The 16,748-nt window shown below is 43.9% G+C and overlaps 1 protein-coding gene across 1 annotated transcript; it reads right to left on the bottom strand.

The window, feature by feature from the left end:
• Nucleotides 1-5,628: 5,628 nt before the first annotated feature.
• On the bottom strand, nt 5,629-8,148 carry LOC311105046 (leukocyte cell-derived chemotaxin-2-like). The gene is made up of 4 exons (XM_084147033.1): nt 8,029-8,148; nt 7,671-7,782; nt 7,201-7,352; nt 5,629-6,707 (listed from the first exon to the last, which is right to left on the bottom strand). The coding sequence occupies exons 1-4, from the start codon at nt 8,066-8,068 to the stop codon at nt 6,541-6,543; spliced, it is 471 nt and encodes a 156-aa protein (XP_084003159.1). The 5' UTR covers nt 8,069-8,148; the 3' UTR covers nt 5,629-6,540.
• Between the last annotated feature and the right edge of the window lie 8,600 nt (nt 8,149-16,748).

Below are 16,748 nucleotides of genomic sequence, written 5' to 3'. Positions count from 1 at the left end.
CCTCCCTTCAGTCTCCTGCGTAGCAGGCCCAAAAAAGATTCAATGGCTAGTGTATATAACTGCCCTGATAGAGGGCATCCTTGTCTAATGCCCCGCCTCACCCAGACTGGCCTACTGAGCCCCCCTCCCACCTTAACCATACATGATGCCCCAGCATACAACATCTTCACATAGGCCAAAAACCTTTCCCCAAACCCAAACACAGACATCACATTAAACAGATACTCATGGTCCACTCTATCAAAAGCCTTCTCTTGATCTAAAGAGACCAGACCAAAGCTCACATTAGAACTTCTCGACAAGTCCAACATGTCCCTGATCAAGAACAAGTTGTCCGTGATTGAGCGTCCCGGTACACAATATGTCTGGTCCTTGTGTACTATAGAGTCCAGATGGGACTTCAGTCTGTTAGCGAGGACCTTGGCAAATATCTTGTAGTCCGCACAGAGCAATGCCACAGGCCTCCAGTTCTTAAGTTCACACAAGTCCCCTTTTTTGGGCAGGAGAGTCAGAGCCGCCCGACGGCAGCTCATCGGCAACTCTCCTACCCCGACGCATTCACGCAACACGCGAAAGAAGTCCAGTCCAATTATTCCCCAGAATTTTTTATAAAACTCCACTGGGAGTCCATCGACCCCCGGTGCACGGCCGGGGGACATCTGGGTTACGGCCTCTGCCAGTTCATGGGACAACAGGGGAATGTCCATTTCATCCCTTTGTACCAGAGAGAGCTTAGGGAGTTCGGCAAACAAAACCTTAGCACACATAGGATCACACAGTTCTGCCTTATACAATTCAGTGTAAAACTCCACAGTCCGCTCCCGCATCTCCCCCACCACAGAGGTCACCCGCCCATCCAAAAGCCGTAGACAATGCATACCCTTGGCTTCACCGCTCTGTCTTTCCAAACCAAAGAAGAAGGAGCTGGGAGCATCCATCTCCTTGAGCATGGAGAACCTAGCTCTTACAAGTGCTCCCTTCGCTTTAACCTGGAAAAAACTGCCCAGGTCCCTACGTAGTTCAGCTAGATTAACCTGGAGGCCTACATTGCCTTTCCCCACCAGCTCTACCTCCATCTCACTAATACTACGTTCGAGTTCCCCCAATACTCTCCTAGCCTCTGAGGATGACAGAGCTGTATACTGTTGGCAGAAAAGCCGAATTTGGACTTTTCCCACATCCCACCATTGACTCAGAGACTCATACTCCTCTCTTCTCTGCCCCCACCTTTCCCAAAAAGTCTGGAAACCTGAGCAAAAAGTGGCATCTTGTAAGAGCTTTACATTAAACTTCCAATAGGATGCCTGCCGAGGCCCTGGTGAAATAGACAGCCGAGCCATGGTTATGTGATGATCCGAAAAACCCACCGGGAGAATGGTAGCGCCCAACAACCTATTGCTCTGATTCCTGGACATGTACAATCGATCAAGCCGGGCTGCACTCACCCTAGCCCCAAAGACCTTCACCCACGTATATTGTCTTGTGTTGGGATGTCTAGTTCTCCAAACATCAACTAGGTCAAATTGATTAATAATGTCCCTTAACACCCCCACTGAGCCTGAATGAGGCTCCTCCCCATTTCTGTCTTTCGTAAAATCCATCGTACAGTTCCAGTCCCCGCCGACCACCAGCGTCTCCTCAGGCGCTACCTGTGAGAGTTCCTTTCTAAGACACCCAAATAGAACCCCCCTCTCTCTCCCTGTGTTGGGCGCATACACATTTATAAAGACAAAACCCCTGTTGTTAATTTCTGCCTTTACTACAAGCAGTCTACCTGTACACACCTCTTTTGAGGAGCAAATTTTTACAGACAGACCCGGTACAAAAAGGACTGCCACCCCTGCACTAACATTTGTTCCATGGCTCAGCACACTTGCCCCTTTCCACCAGAGCCCCCAATCAACTTCATTCACCACATCGCTATGCGTCTCCTGCAGAAACAACACTTGTACTTTTTTTTGTTTTACATATTCATCCAACACACTCCTCTTTCCCGCATCTCTGGCGCCATTAATATTAAGCGAGCCTACCCAAAGAGTCTCCATAAGAAGTGGGAGAAAAGCCAGCAAAGAAAGAGACCAATAGCAAAGCTCAAAAAGCTCCAGTGCCAGAAAGAAAACTTTCATCTAGACAGTGTCTGAAGGTAGACCTTTACGCACTGTTGTGACCCACTTCCTTAACCTAAACCGTTTCCTGGGTGAGAGGACACCATGCCCCTCATTTTTCATTGCATGTTGCACTGATCTTACAAACTTTCCCGGATCGCAAAAAAAAGCCTCAAGATTAACTTTTTTCCCCTTAGTCTCCTTCAGGAACCTTGACAGTTCCGTCACCGTGTACTTTGACCCCTCTGACTGACTGGCTGTCAGCTCTGGACCCATTGAGGAGGAGTCTGAAAAGAAATCCTCATCGGCTTCTTCCTCAGACTCACCTTCCTCCTCCTCATCTCCATCTCCCAACCTGACCACCTGTCCTTCCTCTCTAGTTGGGGCCTCCCCCCCCCCACCAGGCAACCTGACCACCTGCCCTTCCTCTCTAGTCGGGGCCTCCCCCCCAGCACCAGGCAAAGGTTCCTTGGTGTCTTTCATCACACCAGCCTCTGCCCTCCCACCTCCTTTCTTCTCCCCCTTTTTCCTCTTCCGCTTGACACCCTCCTCCACCCCTCCTAGTCGCTTACCCTTCCCCACTACACTCTCCTCATCCACTAGCATAACCTGACTAGACCCAGCCTCATCTACACCACCATCTATAGCATGACTAGACCCAGCCTCACTTACACCACCATCCATAACCTGACTAGGCCCAGCCTCATCTACACCACACTCCATAACATGACTAGACCCAGCCTCATCTACACCACCATCTATAGCATGACTAGACCCAGCCTCATCTACACCACCATCTATAGCATGACTAGACCCAGCCTCATCTACACCACCATCTATAGCATGACTAGACCCAGCCCCATCTACACCACCACCTATAGCATGACTAGGCCCAGCCTCATCTACACCCCCATCTATAGCATGACTAGACCCAGCCCCATCTACACCACCACCTATAGCATGACTAGACCCAGCCTTAACTACACCACCATCTGTCGCATGACTAGACCCAGCCTCTGCTGCCTGCGTCTCATGGGCCCCTGCACGTTGACCTCGATTTCCCCCACTGGCGCTTGAACCCTCACCTTGTCTACGGCCTTTATGTGGGCACGCAAAGCTCTTATGCCCCAAATCCCCACACTCAAAACACCGTAGACTATCTGTGCTGGCAAAACCTGCGTAGAGCCCCTCCCCATGCCTCACTTTAAAGTGCACATTTAACTGTTGCTCATTGTTGTTCAGAAACATGAACACTTGCCTCCGGAATGAAACAACGTGCTTGACGGCATCTGCCTGAAAACCTGCCGACAGTACACGAAAACCACTAGCAAATTTACCAAACCGACTCAACTCCTTCCTGATTTGATCATCCGTAATAAACGGAGGCAAATTTGCAACTACCACCCTGGTCGAAGGGGTAGAAAGAGGAGAAATTGGCACCAACACATCCCTTACAAATATTCCGCTTGAAATGAGCCTACCCACCAAATTTGCCCTTTTCATGAACACAACCACAGCTTTGTTCATTCTGGACGCGGAATGTATAAATTCGGCTCCTACCTGTTCGCCGACCGCGAGCAGAACCTCCTCCACCTTAATTCCATTATCGGGAACACACCTGAATCCATGCCGTAACGACAGCGTCTCCTCCGCGCTAGGCTGCGAAGCCATCGCTCACACCTCACCGTTCAAAACCCCAGGAAACTAAACCTCTGTCCTCTTCCTCTCTAACTTTGAAAAATAAAACCCAGTGGGTACCACTAAAACAAACAGTGCATTAACCCTCCACCATAGAAAAGAGAAAACAAGGAAGGAAACAAACAAATTAGTTAGGACAAGCCCTCCACACCAAACACTCAAACTCCAAAAAACTCCCAGCATGCACTGAGAGAGAGAGAGAGAGAGAGAGAGAGAGAGACCATTTTACCTCCTGTCCAGTGGTGAATTTACCATGAAAATATTGGTGTGGCAAACTAAATCAACAAAGCTCATATGTATTGAAACCAGTACGCTACACATTGAATGCACTAATAATGAATCCCAGAAATTAGTTTTGAGCCACACACACAAACGTTATAACATTTGGGTTATGATCAGTTTATGGCTACGTCCCAAATCTTTAGCTCTTATTGCACGAAAGACCACGGTAGTCGAGCATACTTTTATAGAGTGAACTAACTATTAATCGGTCTGTAATATTGTAACACTGCATGCACCTGCCGGCCTGTTACAAAGGGGCCTGGTTAATTAACAAAATGCAATGTTTATAATGCTATTCCCTTGCTTCATCTATTGCACAGTTACAGTTCCATCAAATACATTTATAACTAATCTTTCTTCTACATATGGTTCCATGGGTATTACAGTCTGCCATCAAACATCCACAATAGCCACTGCTCCATGATCCACCACCAATCTCTCGACTTGAATCTTCTTTTCCAGCTTGCTTTATTTTAATGGATAGCCATATTTTAAAGTTTAGGTGGGTAATTATCACCAAGGAATTTTATCTCTACATTTCCTTCATAACGCTACCTTTGAAAATCATTTGCTAGGAGATAGCTAAGCTAGTCGACATGTTTCAGCTAGCTAAGCTACCTAGCTTCAAGACATGGTAACAGTGTGTGGTAAAAAACTAGCTAGCTTTGAGGTTGACACATTTGAATCAAAGTTACCGGGCATAAGATGTTGATTTATCTGTGGCCAATGACAATGAGCCTTCTTGGGCCGGCACTTCTACTGTAAATCAATGGAGCACCGAAGAGGGGCTTTTGCTGGCTAGCTCTCCCAGCAGGTGCTGAGGTGACAGCACCCTGAGCCAATCACGCGCAACCAGAGAAGATCAAAGACGCCTACGCTCTGTACTGTCTCTTTTTTTGTTTTGTTTTTACCTTTATTTAACCAGGTAAGCCAGTTGAGAACAAGTTCTCACTTACAACTGCGACATGGCCAAGATAAAGCAAAGCAGTGCGATAAAAAACAACAACACAGAGTTACATATGGGGTAAAACAAAACATAGTCAAAAATGCCCCTCCACCACAGAAAGCACAGAGCAAGGCTGAAACAGCTGTATTTTGGAGCTGCCTTACTCAACGAAAATTAACCAAAACAACAATACAATGGAAACCGACCACGTATGCTTTATTAGATCAAGCATTTTGTGCATAAAATGTAATTGTTTTCTAACCGTAAGTTTATTATTCCTCTGTACTTGGAATGGATGCCTGCCCTTAGTGTCTCTGCACCACTACTGTCCACATCAGTCCCTTAGCCTTGTTCATTGGCACCTCCACTTCCTCTCTCTGAAGGGACTGTTTAGTCAGCACATCTACTTCCTCATTCCCTTCCCCCTCCACATGGGCTCGACATTGCCTAAATGGTTGCGCTTGTTTTATTAGGTTGTTTAGTGCACCGGACAAAGGTGTCCTGAACACAGGTTGCACAGCCACACCGTTGTTTTTATTGAGAGAATGACGAATGATACTGTCAAAAATATGGAAAAATCCAAAACGGAGGCTCAGATACAAAAATACACATTATTTATTAGGAATTATTTATTATGTATGTATTTTCTTGTTAATAGCCCAAACGCACCAACATATTTCAACCCCTAAATGCACCAACAGGGGTCATTTTTGACCCCAAATTGGAAACGATGGCAAAATGACACTTTCTTTCAAACAGTAACACTTTTTCTTTTATAAAAATTTTGTAACACAAGTAAATGGTTGAAATTCCCCAAAATATGCATACATTTTTTAATTTTCACACATTTATAGTCAACTTTTATGTTTAAAAATATACATTTTTGTATGTTTTTCATGTTTTAAACTGTTATTTTGATCAATAGAAGTTTAATTCCAAATCTCTATATATCAATTTTCAGAAATGTTGGTAAATTAGCTTTTATTGTTTAAAGAACTTATGAAAGATATGGGTGTTTTTTTTTCACCATCTAGTCATGGTATGGGGTTGTTCAATGACATACATGTATTTGTTTGAAATCTATCATATTTTTTTCACAAAGTTTACTATTGAGTATACAAATGAGAGATTATATATATAACATAGAAATTATATATTAACACAGAAATCAACGTAACATTTTCAGAAGGATAAAAAAAGGGTTTCAAAATGATGAATTTACCCCTGTTGATGCTTATAGGGTTAATGTAAAACATTATTCCAGAAGTGTGCAACATTTATGTATTTTATACTATAATAAAAAAACGTTTATAACCAGGTCTGTCTTGAAAAATAGATTTTATCTCCATGAGAAAAACCTGTAAAGGTTAAATAATAATAAAACAAATAATAATAATAATAGCAAATTATTATTTTTAAACACATTAAGGCCATCTATTGCCCTATGATTATGATCATTTTGTTGATTGCTTGATTGATTGGTTGAAGGAGAGGCCAAAGGGGACTCCATTAGAAGAACTCGGTGGGGTTGGACTTGTCACACATCTGGACGTGGACGTGAGAAGTGATCCCTGGGTAGACACTCTGCATTGTCAGCAGGGTCCCAATCCTCTGGCCCTTCTTCACCACCCCAGAGTACTTGTCAGGCTTCACGTAGAACAGCTTAAAGCACAGACCTAGAAAACAGAGACAACCACAGTGTCAGTCAATCAATCAATTAGCCAATCGATTCAATAGTTTATGAATGAACCATTACCCAATGATATCCCATATATTCTTCCAATATCCATTCTGCCATGTGACATATTAGTTGCCAGTATACCTCAGTGAAACAACAGAGTCAGAATATCGGGATACGGGACAGCCTAAAAACACGGCACTTCGATACAGCCACGACCAAAAGTGTCTTTTTCGTAGCTGGTTAGGAGAACTTACGCAATAGGTAAGGATAATTAATGTAGCAGGTTAGGAGAATTAAGTTAAGGTTAAGAAAAGGGTTAGGGTTAGGGTTAGCGAAAATGCTTTCCTAGCCTGTTACAAAATCACTTTGTATGAAGTGGTTGGTTTTTAGGGAGTCCCATCGGGATACAGTGCATATTTACAAGCATGGCATTAACTTAACTATTTATCTCAGTTATTTTAAAAACATGATTCAGGATAGACACTGACCCTCTCCACTGAGGTTGATCCCATCGTTGATGGCTGCCTTCTTCGGGTCTGTGTACACGATCACTTTCCCGTTGAGCTTCACGTCAAATGGAGCGTACACTGTGGCCCCATCATTACACACAATGTCCAGGCCCTGATGCACACGGTCTCCTCTGGACATAGAGATAGGAAAGGGTTAATTAATGCTGGGGGATTCATTCAGAGTCTCTCAATCACAACACTATGGTATGTTTTCATCCTTTTCTGTCGTAAAGTATTGTACTGTATACAGTAAGAGCATGGTCTCAGATCAAAGTTATATTATATTGTATTAAAGGGTTCTAAGATTTAAATAATTATCATGGAATGTGGTTAACATCTCACCAACTAAAGTATGAGGTAAATTGCGGACAGTAAAATAAAACAAAACCAAACTGATACATCAAAATACATGCCACAAATACATACAGACACACACACACTTGCCATACCTGCGTGCCCCGTATTGTCCTTGTCCCCATCTGTCCCCTGTCCTCCTCCTGTTACTGGAGTTGCCGCTGCACAGCTGACCAAACTTGACCATCTCACACTCTGACAACACAGCTAGAGATGGGATGGACAACAGATATATTGACTAAGGAGGAAAACATTTTATGCTGATATTTTCCACTAAACTATTTAAGGGCATTTATATTAAGATGCCAAAATTATATTGAACAGAAACTGCACCCAGAACCAAACCGCATGTGCGAGCTGGTCAGCTACTTGATTTGAATCTATATAAGAATGTGATAGATATTGCAATGGATTTACCTAATAGTTAAATAAGTCATTTTGGATTATTCTTACCTATGAGGACCACAGTAAACAAAAGAACAGCAGTCTTCATGTTGAAACCTTAGGTGATACTTTCACTCAAGGAGAAACTCTACGAGAAGGTCTTGCTCAGCTTCAGTCTGTGCTTCTGACTGCATAATGTCTGTGCTTTAAGTACCTCTTGAAGTGCAACTTTCCCACATTGCACACCCTTGTTTCACAATCTTTCCTCAGAGTGGAAAAACCTGAATCTGGAAATGCTTTGTTTACTTTGTGAAAGCCAGAAAAAAAGATTTGGTAGAACAAAATGGTGGACAGCAGGGTAAACAAGTGGTGTTTTGCTAAAATGTTTATTCTATTCTTCTGAGCCATTTACTTTATGTTCATATTCTTATCTTTTATAATGTTTTATTGTTGTTGCATTGTCGAGAAGGAAGCTGCAAGTAAGCATTTCTTTGGACTTGAAACTTGAAGCCTGTCCCTGACCTTTACATGTTTCTTGGCAAATAAGGTATGTTCAGAATATTCTGATTGGGTTAAACAAAATACAGAAAAAGGTTGACATATTATGACATTTGGGTCAACTATCACTTTAAGCAATGAATATACTCCAATAGAGAATAAATGTAAACTTTATTTCAGAAATAAGTGCCTAACACATGGTGTACATTATACAACAATACAAAATTATAAAAAACACATAATGGCCATCTTTTACCTGCTATTGTGATAATGTTCAAGTGTATTGGTTAGTATGTAAAGCACCTGGTTATAAGAAACCATCAAAGGTATCACAAATCAGTTTTACATAATTGACCCTTCGCTAAACTCCGCCCAATCAGATCTTTCCGGAAAAAATCCTAATGTTGTCTATGGGCTACAGGTAGGGATACTTTTCCTTTCTCTGCTACAAGTGAACAGAAAATGGTAAAACGGTGTGCCTGGGGCACATGTAATACTGACAGTCAGTACCTGGAGAGGTTAGACGGTGGTGTCTTTTTTATACCCTTTCCAAAACCAAAATCTAACGGAGAGAAGTGTAGGTTGTGGATGAAGTGCATAATGTGGAATATCTCAATATATTACTATGGAGAAAAAAGAAGCCAGCTACCACCTGGTTAAAGGGACATTTCCAATGAAAGTGTTTCCAATGACATCATCAACCATTAGTAGGCAATGCCTAATCATAATTGGTTAAAATCACAAGATGCACACTGATGATGTCATTGGAAACACTTTATCTTCCTCTATATTGTATTACTACAAAACATAGAAACACGTCATTTTCACATATGTTGATGTTGAGGTGGTGCTGGAGATTATGAATATGAAGTTGAAACATTTAGACATTTCCCTTTAACAAGTCAGCTCGCTAACTTTGTTAGGCTACATGTTGTATCACAAATCTTTAGCTGGCTATCTGCTAAAATACATAATTCTTTCAGCACTTTGTTGATGGGAAGCCAAGACTTCAGCATCCAAATCAGCTGCTGCTGCTGTTGCTGGAGGAGATGCAGTCATACTATGCAGACCACCTCCAAAAGAAAGGGATTGTAATATGAGGTTTAATTCAACCTAACCTACATTACCAAATGTTAATAATAAATAATAATATGCCATTTAGCAGACGCTTTTATCCAAAGCGACTTACAGTCATGTGTGCATAAATTTTTTACGTATGGGTGGTCCCGGGGATCGAACCCACTACCCTGGAGTTACAAGAGCCAAATTACTACCCTGGCATTACAAGCGCCAAATGTTGACAGACACTCAGGAGAACATTTCATAAGTAAATCCTTTAAATGGAGGCTTTATACATAAATTATATACAACTTACATAACTCATACATAACTACACAACTTAGTGCAATCACAAGTACAACGTAGGTAACAGATGTCTGATTTACATATCATTTGACCCAAGAGACCTCAAACAATATAACCTTGACACTAAATGAATAACTGAATGAATAACACACTACATGTATCATCACTTTGCAAAGTTGATAGATTAATTATTAATGACTAATTATTACACCCTGAAACTGTGTATAATGTGTTAGAAATGTGTGAGTGTAGGACCAGTAAAGGCTATGGCATTGAGCCACTATTTAGCAATGTGAGTAAGAGTTAGGCCAGACAACAAAGACAACTGAGAAACTAAGATAAAGAGGCCTCCCAATTTAGGGAGGGGAGAAACTGTTATGAAAACATGGTGCAGAATATTGTGAGAACGGCAATAACTGAGTAGGATATGTGTGTCACGCCCTGGCTCTGGGGACTCTTAAATGTTGAGCCAGGGTGTGGACTTGTAATGTTTGCTTGGGAGGACATATTCGCGGGCAGAGGGCCATGGGCAAAAGTAAAGGCCCAGGCAGGAGAGGAGAAACGGCGCCAACCGTGCCGACGACGGACACGCGAGAGGCAACCCCAAGTAATTTTTTTGGGGGGGCACACGGCATGGACGACGGGGCTGCTGGAGGCAGCTACAGGGCGCATCGGCGATCTAGGAGAGGAGGCCACCAGGTTTGGGGGGCTGGAAGGGTGGTTGGCGGAGCCTAGAGGTAGAGCAGAGCCAACTCCCCATACTCAGGCTAGGCAGCGTGAGACTGGGCAGGTTCCGGGTTATGCGGAGCCACGTACTGTGCCGCGAGTGTTCCGGCACAGTCCTGTACGTCCTGTGCTAGCACCACGCACGTGTCGTGCTAAGGTGGGCATGCAGCCAGGACGGAGTGTGCCGGCTCAACGCTCGTGGCCTCCAGTACCCCTCCTCGGTCCCGGATATCCTGCGCCAGTGCCACGTGCTGTAGCGCCACGTGCTGTAGCGCCAGTACGAGTGCACAGCCCTGTACGTCCTGTGCAGATGCCTCACACACAGGGTGTGGAGATAGGCATTCAGCCAGGACGGGTTGTGTCAGCTCTCCGCTCCAGACCTCCAGTCTGTCTCCACAACCCGGTCTGGCCTGTTCCTGTCCCTCGGCACCAAGCCTGTGGTGCGCGTCGTCAGCCCGGTCCGGCCTGTTCCTGTCCCTCGCACCAAGCCTGTGGTGCGTGTCGTCAGCCCGGTCCGGCCTGTTCCTACTCCCCGCACCAAGCCAGTGGTGCGCGTCGTCTGCCCGGTCCGGCCCATTCCTGCTCCCCACACCAAGCCAGTGGTGCGCGTCGTCAGTCCGGCACGGTCCGTGCCTGTTCCACCGGTGCCTGGTCCGGCACCAGTCAGCTGCTCCACTCCGGAGCCAGAGCAATCCGCTCCACCGGTGTCCAGTCCAGCTCCGGCCAGCGGGACCAGACCAGGGGCGCTACAGGGGGGTAGAGGGAGAGTGGTGGTCACGCCCGGAGCCGGATCCGCCTCCGAGGCGGAATGCCCACCCGGCCCCTCCCCTGTTGTGTTTGGTTGGCGCGGTCGCAGTCCGCGCCTTTGGGGGGGGGTACTGTCACGCCCTGGCTCTGGGGACTCTTAAATGTTGAGCCAGGGTGTGGACTTGTTATGTTTAGTTTTCTATGGGTTTTGTTCTAGATCGTTTATTTCTAGGTTGGCCAGGGTGGTTCCCAATCAGAGACAGCTGTAGCTCGTTGTCTCTGATTGGGGACCATACTTAGGCAGCCTGTGTTCACTAGTTTATTGTGGGATCTTGTTCCGTATGGTTTTGTGTATAACCTAGGACTTCACGTATCGTTTGGTTTATTGTTTTGGTTTGTGTGTGTACTGAAATAAAGAATGTACACACACCCATGCACACAGACAGACAGACATCTGTATAGGTATTCCCAACCATGCTATACAGTATGTTACGAATTTGCAAAACGTATGATATGTTACGAATTCTAGCTAGGTGGCTAACGTTAGCTAGGCTAGGGGTTAGTGTTAGGGGATAAGGTTAGGGTTATGTTTAGGAGTTAGGTTAAAGGGTAAAGGGTAAAGATTAGGGTTAGCTAAAAGGGTTAAGGTTAGGGTTAGGGGAAGGGTTAGCCAGCATGCTTAGTAGTTGCAAAGTAGTTAAAAAGTACTAAGTAGTTGAAAAGTTGCTAATTAGCTAAAATGCTCAAGTTGTCCGTGATGATATTCAAATTTGCAACCTTTGGGTTGCTAGACGTTCACGTTATACGCCCACCAATCTTAATCTGTTACTTCTGACACTGTCCTGAAAACATAAAGATACAACCATGGAGGTGGAAACATTTGATGACATCTGTTTATGCATACTCTACTGTTTCTGCTGCTAACCATATATTTGTGCCTGTACAGTAAGTACCTACCCACATCTAAAACATGGGTTTCTTTGATACTGTGAGAATGTGATTTGAAGAAGTCAGGCACAGGAGGGTAAATCACCGAATACAGAGTTTATTCCGTAGGACACAGTTACGCTGGATAGCATCAACAAAGTACAGGCACACGGGGAACAATATCCCCGGAAATACAAGGTACCTGTAGCTCAACCGAGCTACACTCAACTCACAAATAACAATCACCCACAAGGACAAGGGGGGCAGAGGGAACACTTATTTTATTTTCATTTTACCTTTATTTAACTAGGCAAGTCAGTTAAGAACAAAATCTTATTTACAATGATGGCCTACACCGGCCAAACCCAGACGACGCAGGGCCAATTGCACGCCACCCTATGGGACTCCCAATCACGTCCGGTTGTGATACAGCCTGGAATCGAACCAGGGGGTCTGTAGTGACGTCTCAAGCACTGAGATGCAGTGCCTTAGACCACTGCGCCACTCGGGAGCCCACTTATACATGTACTAATGAGGGGATACGAACCAGGTGTGTGTAATTGACAAGACAAGACAAATGGAATGATGATATATGGAGCGGCAGTGGCTAGTAGGCCGGTGACGATGAACGCCGAAGCCTGCCCGAACAAGGAGGGGAGGCAGCTTCGGAGGAAGTCGTGACAGATACATAACAGTTGAAGATATAATGGACTTGCATCTGTGTTATAATATTATCTTATGGTTGAATTAGTTATTACATGCATTAGATGTAACCAACGAATTCACATGTAGGTCACCAGTCAAATTTCTAACTGCAGTAGACTGGTCTTCTCTTCCCGGCTCACTTTTGCCTTTGCCTCCAAGACCGCTGTAATAGGCTTGGCATCAATCTTCTTGCCTCTTGGCTTATGCCACTGTTGTGTTTCTCTGTCCTGATAACGTTGACGGAGCGTGTGTCGCCTGAGCATGCATAGAAGTAGGCCTGCCTGGCCTGCTGCATACAAATGCAGGAAAGTGCCCATTTGGCAATGTCTGATTTCTGATTGTCTTAATTCAACACGCCCACCACTAATAAGCTGAGTAGCTCAGTCATTTTTTTTTTTCACCTCACACATGGTAAATGAAGTCTGTTTTTTTACATCCATTGCAAATGATAGTTCCTCAGTATTTGAAAAATCTTTCCAACACTCCCAGCCTCGATAATCACCAAGCCTCGGTGTGAAAGAGAAAAATATTATGATATGATGATCCCATATATCCAGTTGGAAACACCTGTCTGTCCCGGGCTGTCTGTCCCGAGCTCACTGGCGAGGGAAACTCTGAGGGCCCCGGAATAGGCTAGTTGATACAATGTTGCAAGTTCATTAGCGACAGCTTCTGGCCTGATCCAGTTGATGATTTAATACAATGTTACACTTCACTAGCAATAGCTCAAGTCAAGACAGATTGAAACGGAGGCAGACAGGCGGAGTAGAGAGATGAATGTGATTGAAAGAACTAGAATTTTCATCATATTTTCTACTGTTTTTATTTGTTGGCTTTAGACCTATGGATTTTACTTAGTTGACGATGGAAGTTCTAGGCATACTGCTGCATTTACTCACATAGGAGGTTCCGTGTAAAAAAAGTGCCAACCTATGGATATCAAAGGCCAAACAAGATGGAAAGTGTAGAGTCAGTGAGAGTCACAAGAAGTGGTCTTATTTAGATTTGTTGTGTGTCTGCGGAGCAGAGTAAGCGTGTTTTAAGACTCAAAAAGATATCGGGGTGGAATGTTTCCTGTATGGATTTTCGTAGCAGGGCACCTATGAAGGGGGTTATTTCTGGGGTGGTGCAAGAAAAAAAGGCAGAGGATATTACTGAAGACATCGATGGAGTGGTTGGTGCATGTCGACTGACCTTTATGGTGGATGGAGAAAATAAATTAACTTCATCCATGCAACGGTTCTTTGATGAATAGTCTCTCCCTTCTCATATAAAGTTAGGATTCATGAGATACTCTGTAAGAGCTTTTGTGCACAAGTCCCTTCAGTGTCATAAATGAGAAAGATTTGGTAATGTGTCAAGTGTGTGCAGAAGGGAAGAGTATCGTATGCCAGATGAAGTGAAATGCTGCAACTGTGGAGGCAAACATGCTCCTGAATTCCTGGAGTGCCTTGTTAGGGTGAAGGAGAATGAGGTGGCAAGGGTAAGGAGTGTCCAGCGTGTCTTATATCTGGAGGCGATGAGAACATTTGAAGGAATGGGTGGTGGGGGAAAAACAATTGTAGTGGAGCCACCACAACCAGTGAAGGTTTCCCATCAACCGAGGGATAGTGAAATGCTGCATGTTAAAAAGGTGGACTTTATATTATTTATCGCAATGATCATAAACTGTACAGCACAAGCGGAGAAGAAGTCTAAGAAAATTAGAATAATCGTGAATGCAGCTGAACATTTTTGGGGTCAGCCAAGGCCGTGCAAGAAATCCTGTCTGTGAATGTTTCTCCATCACATGCCCCTGAGCCTGTCTAGAGATGTATTTTGGAGTGGACTGTGATTGAAGAAGTGGAATGGGTTTTGTTAGTTGACGTGTTTAATTGTGTAGTTTGTATGATGTCTTTTTCCCCCTTTCCCGAAGTTTTTTTTTGTTTCTTATTCAATACCCCGTCCAGCTGGTGGCGGTAATGTGCATTAACATTGGATGCCAACCGCCGTTAAACCCCATCGAAGAAGAATAAGATATCAAAGGCCCGTCTAACTAATTAGTTCGGGCGCCAGCCCTTGTTGTGGACGATTCATCTTGGGCTCTTCAGAGGTCCATGGTGTAGATCAGCCCGACAACATGCGAGCACTACTGTGGAGCTAGCATAGAACGGCATGTTTTTTGGGGCGAGGGCATTGATTGTTTACGTTAGCATGTCCGCTAGCTACAGCTGATATTGTGTAAACAATGTAGTATGCTTTTAATTTTTTTATGATCGTGATATCTACCCTGCCTGCAGTGCAGGAACAATGTTGTGCCTTTATTTCATCCGCCTCTGCAGCTGTTGGCGTTTCTCCCTCTTACACTGTGACCGGTAGGCTTTTGCCTCTATCCTAGCCCTCCGGCTTGATGTGTTGCGCTCCTGCGTTATTTTTATTTTGTGTATATAACCTTCAAACGCATATTGAAGGCCCTTTTGTCTGCTCCTATCTGATTATAGCTATGTCATGGTTGTCTCAAAGTTACTGAGTACCTCTTTTGGGAGTTCCCTTAGTGTTATTACTATGCGCTTCTCCATGTTACCAGGAAGATAAAAGGTTAGACTTGTCCGAGTTAGCAACAGTAACCAAGGGGGGCGGGGCTTAGCGAAGGGTTAATTACATAAACAATACTGTGGGAATATTTTCACTGCTTCTGAATCTATTTTTCACGACATAAATGAATTCATAATTACTTAACAAAACATATTTTAGTTTAGGTCGTTGTGTGGTTTAACAATACATATTTTAATAAAATGTGAATATTGTAAAAAACATAACATTATTTGCAGAATATACCTGCCTAAATATAACAGACAAATTTCATCAAGGAATAAACATTTGAAACCATGCTGTCTAGTTTAAGCCAGGTAACTTTTCTAACTGACAGTGTTCACATCAGTTCGTCATCACCCTTCTCCTCTTCCTCAGTGGCATCTGTCTCTTTCACTATCTGGACACAAGAAAATAGAAAAACAACACATGAGAAAGACTTGAGTGCAAAACTTAGATAAAGTAAGGGAGTGACATTTTATTTTAACAGTTGCGTATTGATTTTAACAGACGTGTATTGATGTGCAAATGACACCTAGATGGTGGAAAGCTGGTAATGTTTCAATCAAAGACTATCAAAATAAAGTATTACCACTATTAGAGCTTCAACTTGCAGTTTAACTCTGCTGATAGGCCTAACTTTACCGTGCGTTGGGATGCCCTGGGGGAAGATTTTGGGGACTCCTTCGGTGGAGGCTTCGGGCTGTCCTGCTCTTTGTCATTGGTCTGCTTGACCATGCGTGCCCTCTTCATGGTCCTTTGTCGGTATAACCACATTGTCGCAGTGACCACTGCTAGGAGAGTGACCAGAGCACAAGCCATCACAGCAGTGGATATGTCTAAGGGAGATGAGAAAGGATTTAGTTTTAATTTTTACTTTGTTTGTCAGGCTTTAAGAGTGTTATGTGCTTAACTTTAGACAAATCGTCCGTGTCTATGACCTCAGAATATCTGAACTCTTAGCATTCTCTCACCATCACTCATTGCGTCAAGATCCATTGTGCCATCAAACGGAGCAAGACGAGACTAGTGTCACCTGCAAAGGCTGCAATAGGTCAAAATGACAGGGAAGTCACAATTCAGGGAATGCATCAATAGCAGTGTTATCATCCATAACATAGTAATAACATAGGCAAGTACAAAGGGCATCTGATCTTAAGTTGGACATATGACATCAGCTCTTCGCAGCCACATTCACGTCAGTATGAGTAAGCACAGACGTGGCCTATGCAGAATAGGATCAAAATGTG

This window comes from Coregonus lavaretus (genome assembly GCF_964263955.1).
Source record: "Coregonus lavaretus genome assembly, chromosome: 29".
Lineage (NCBI taxonomy): Eukaryota > Metazoa > Chordata > Actinopteri > Salmoniformes > Salmonidae > Coregonus > Coregonus lavaretus.
This window is presented reverse-complemented; position numbering and strand designations above follow the sequence as displayed.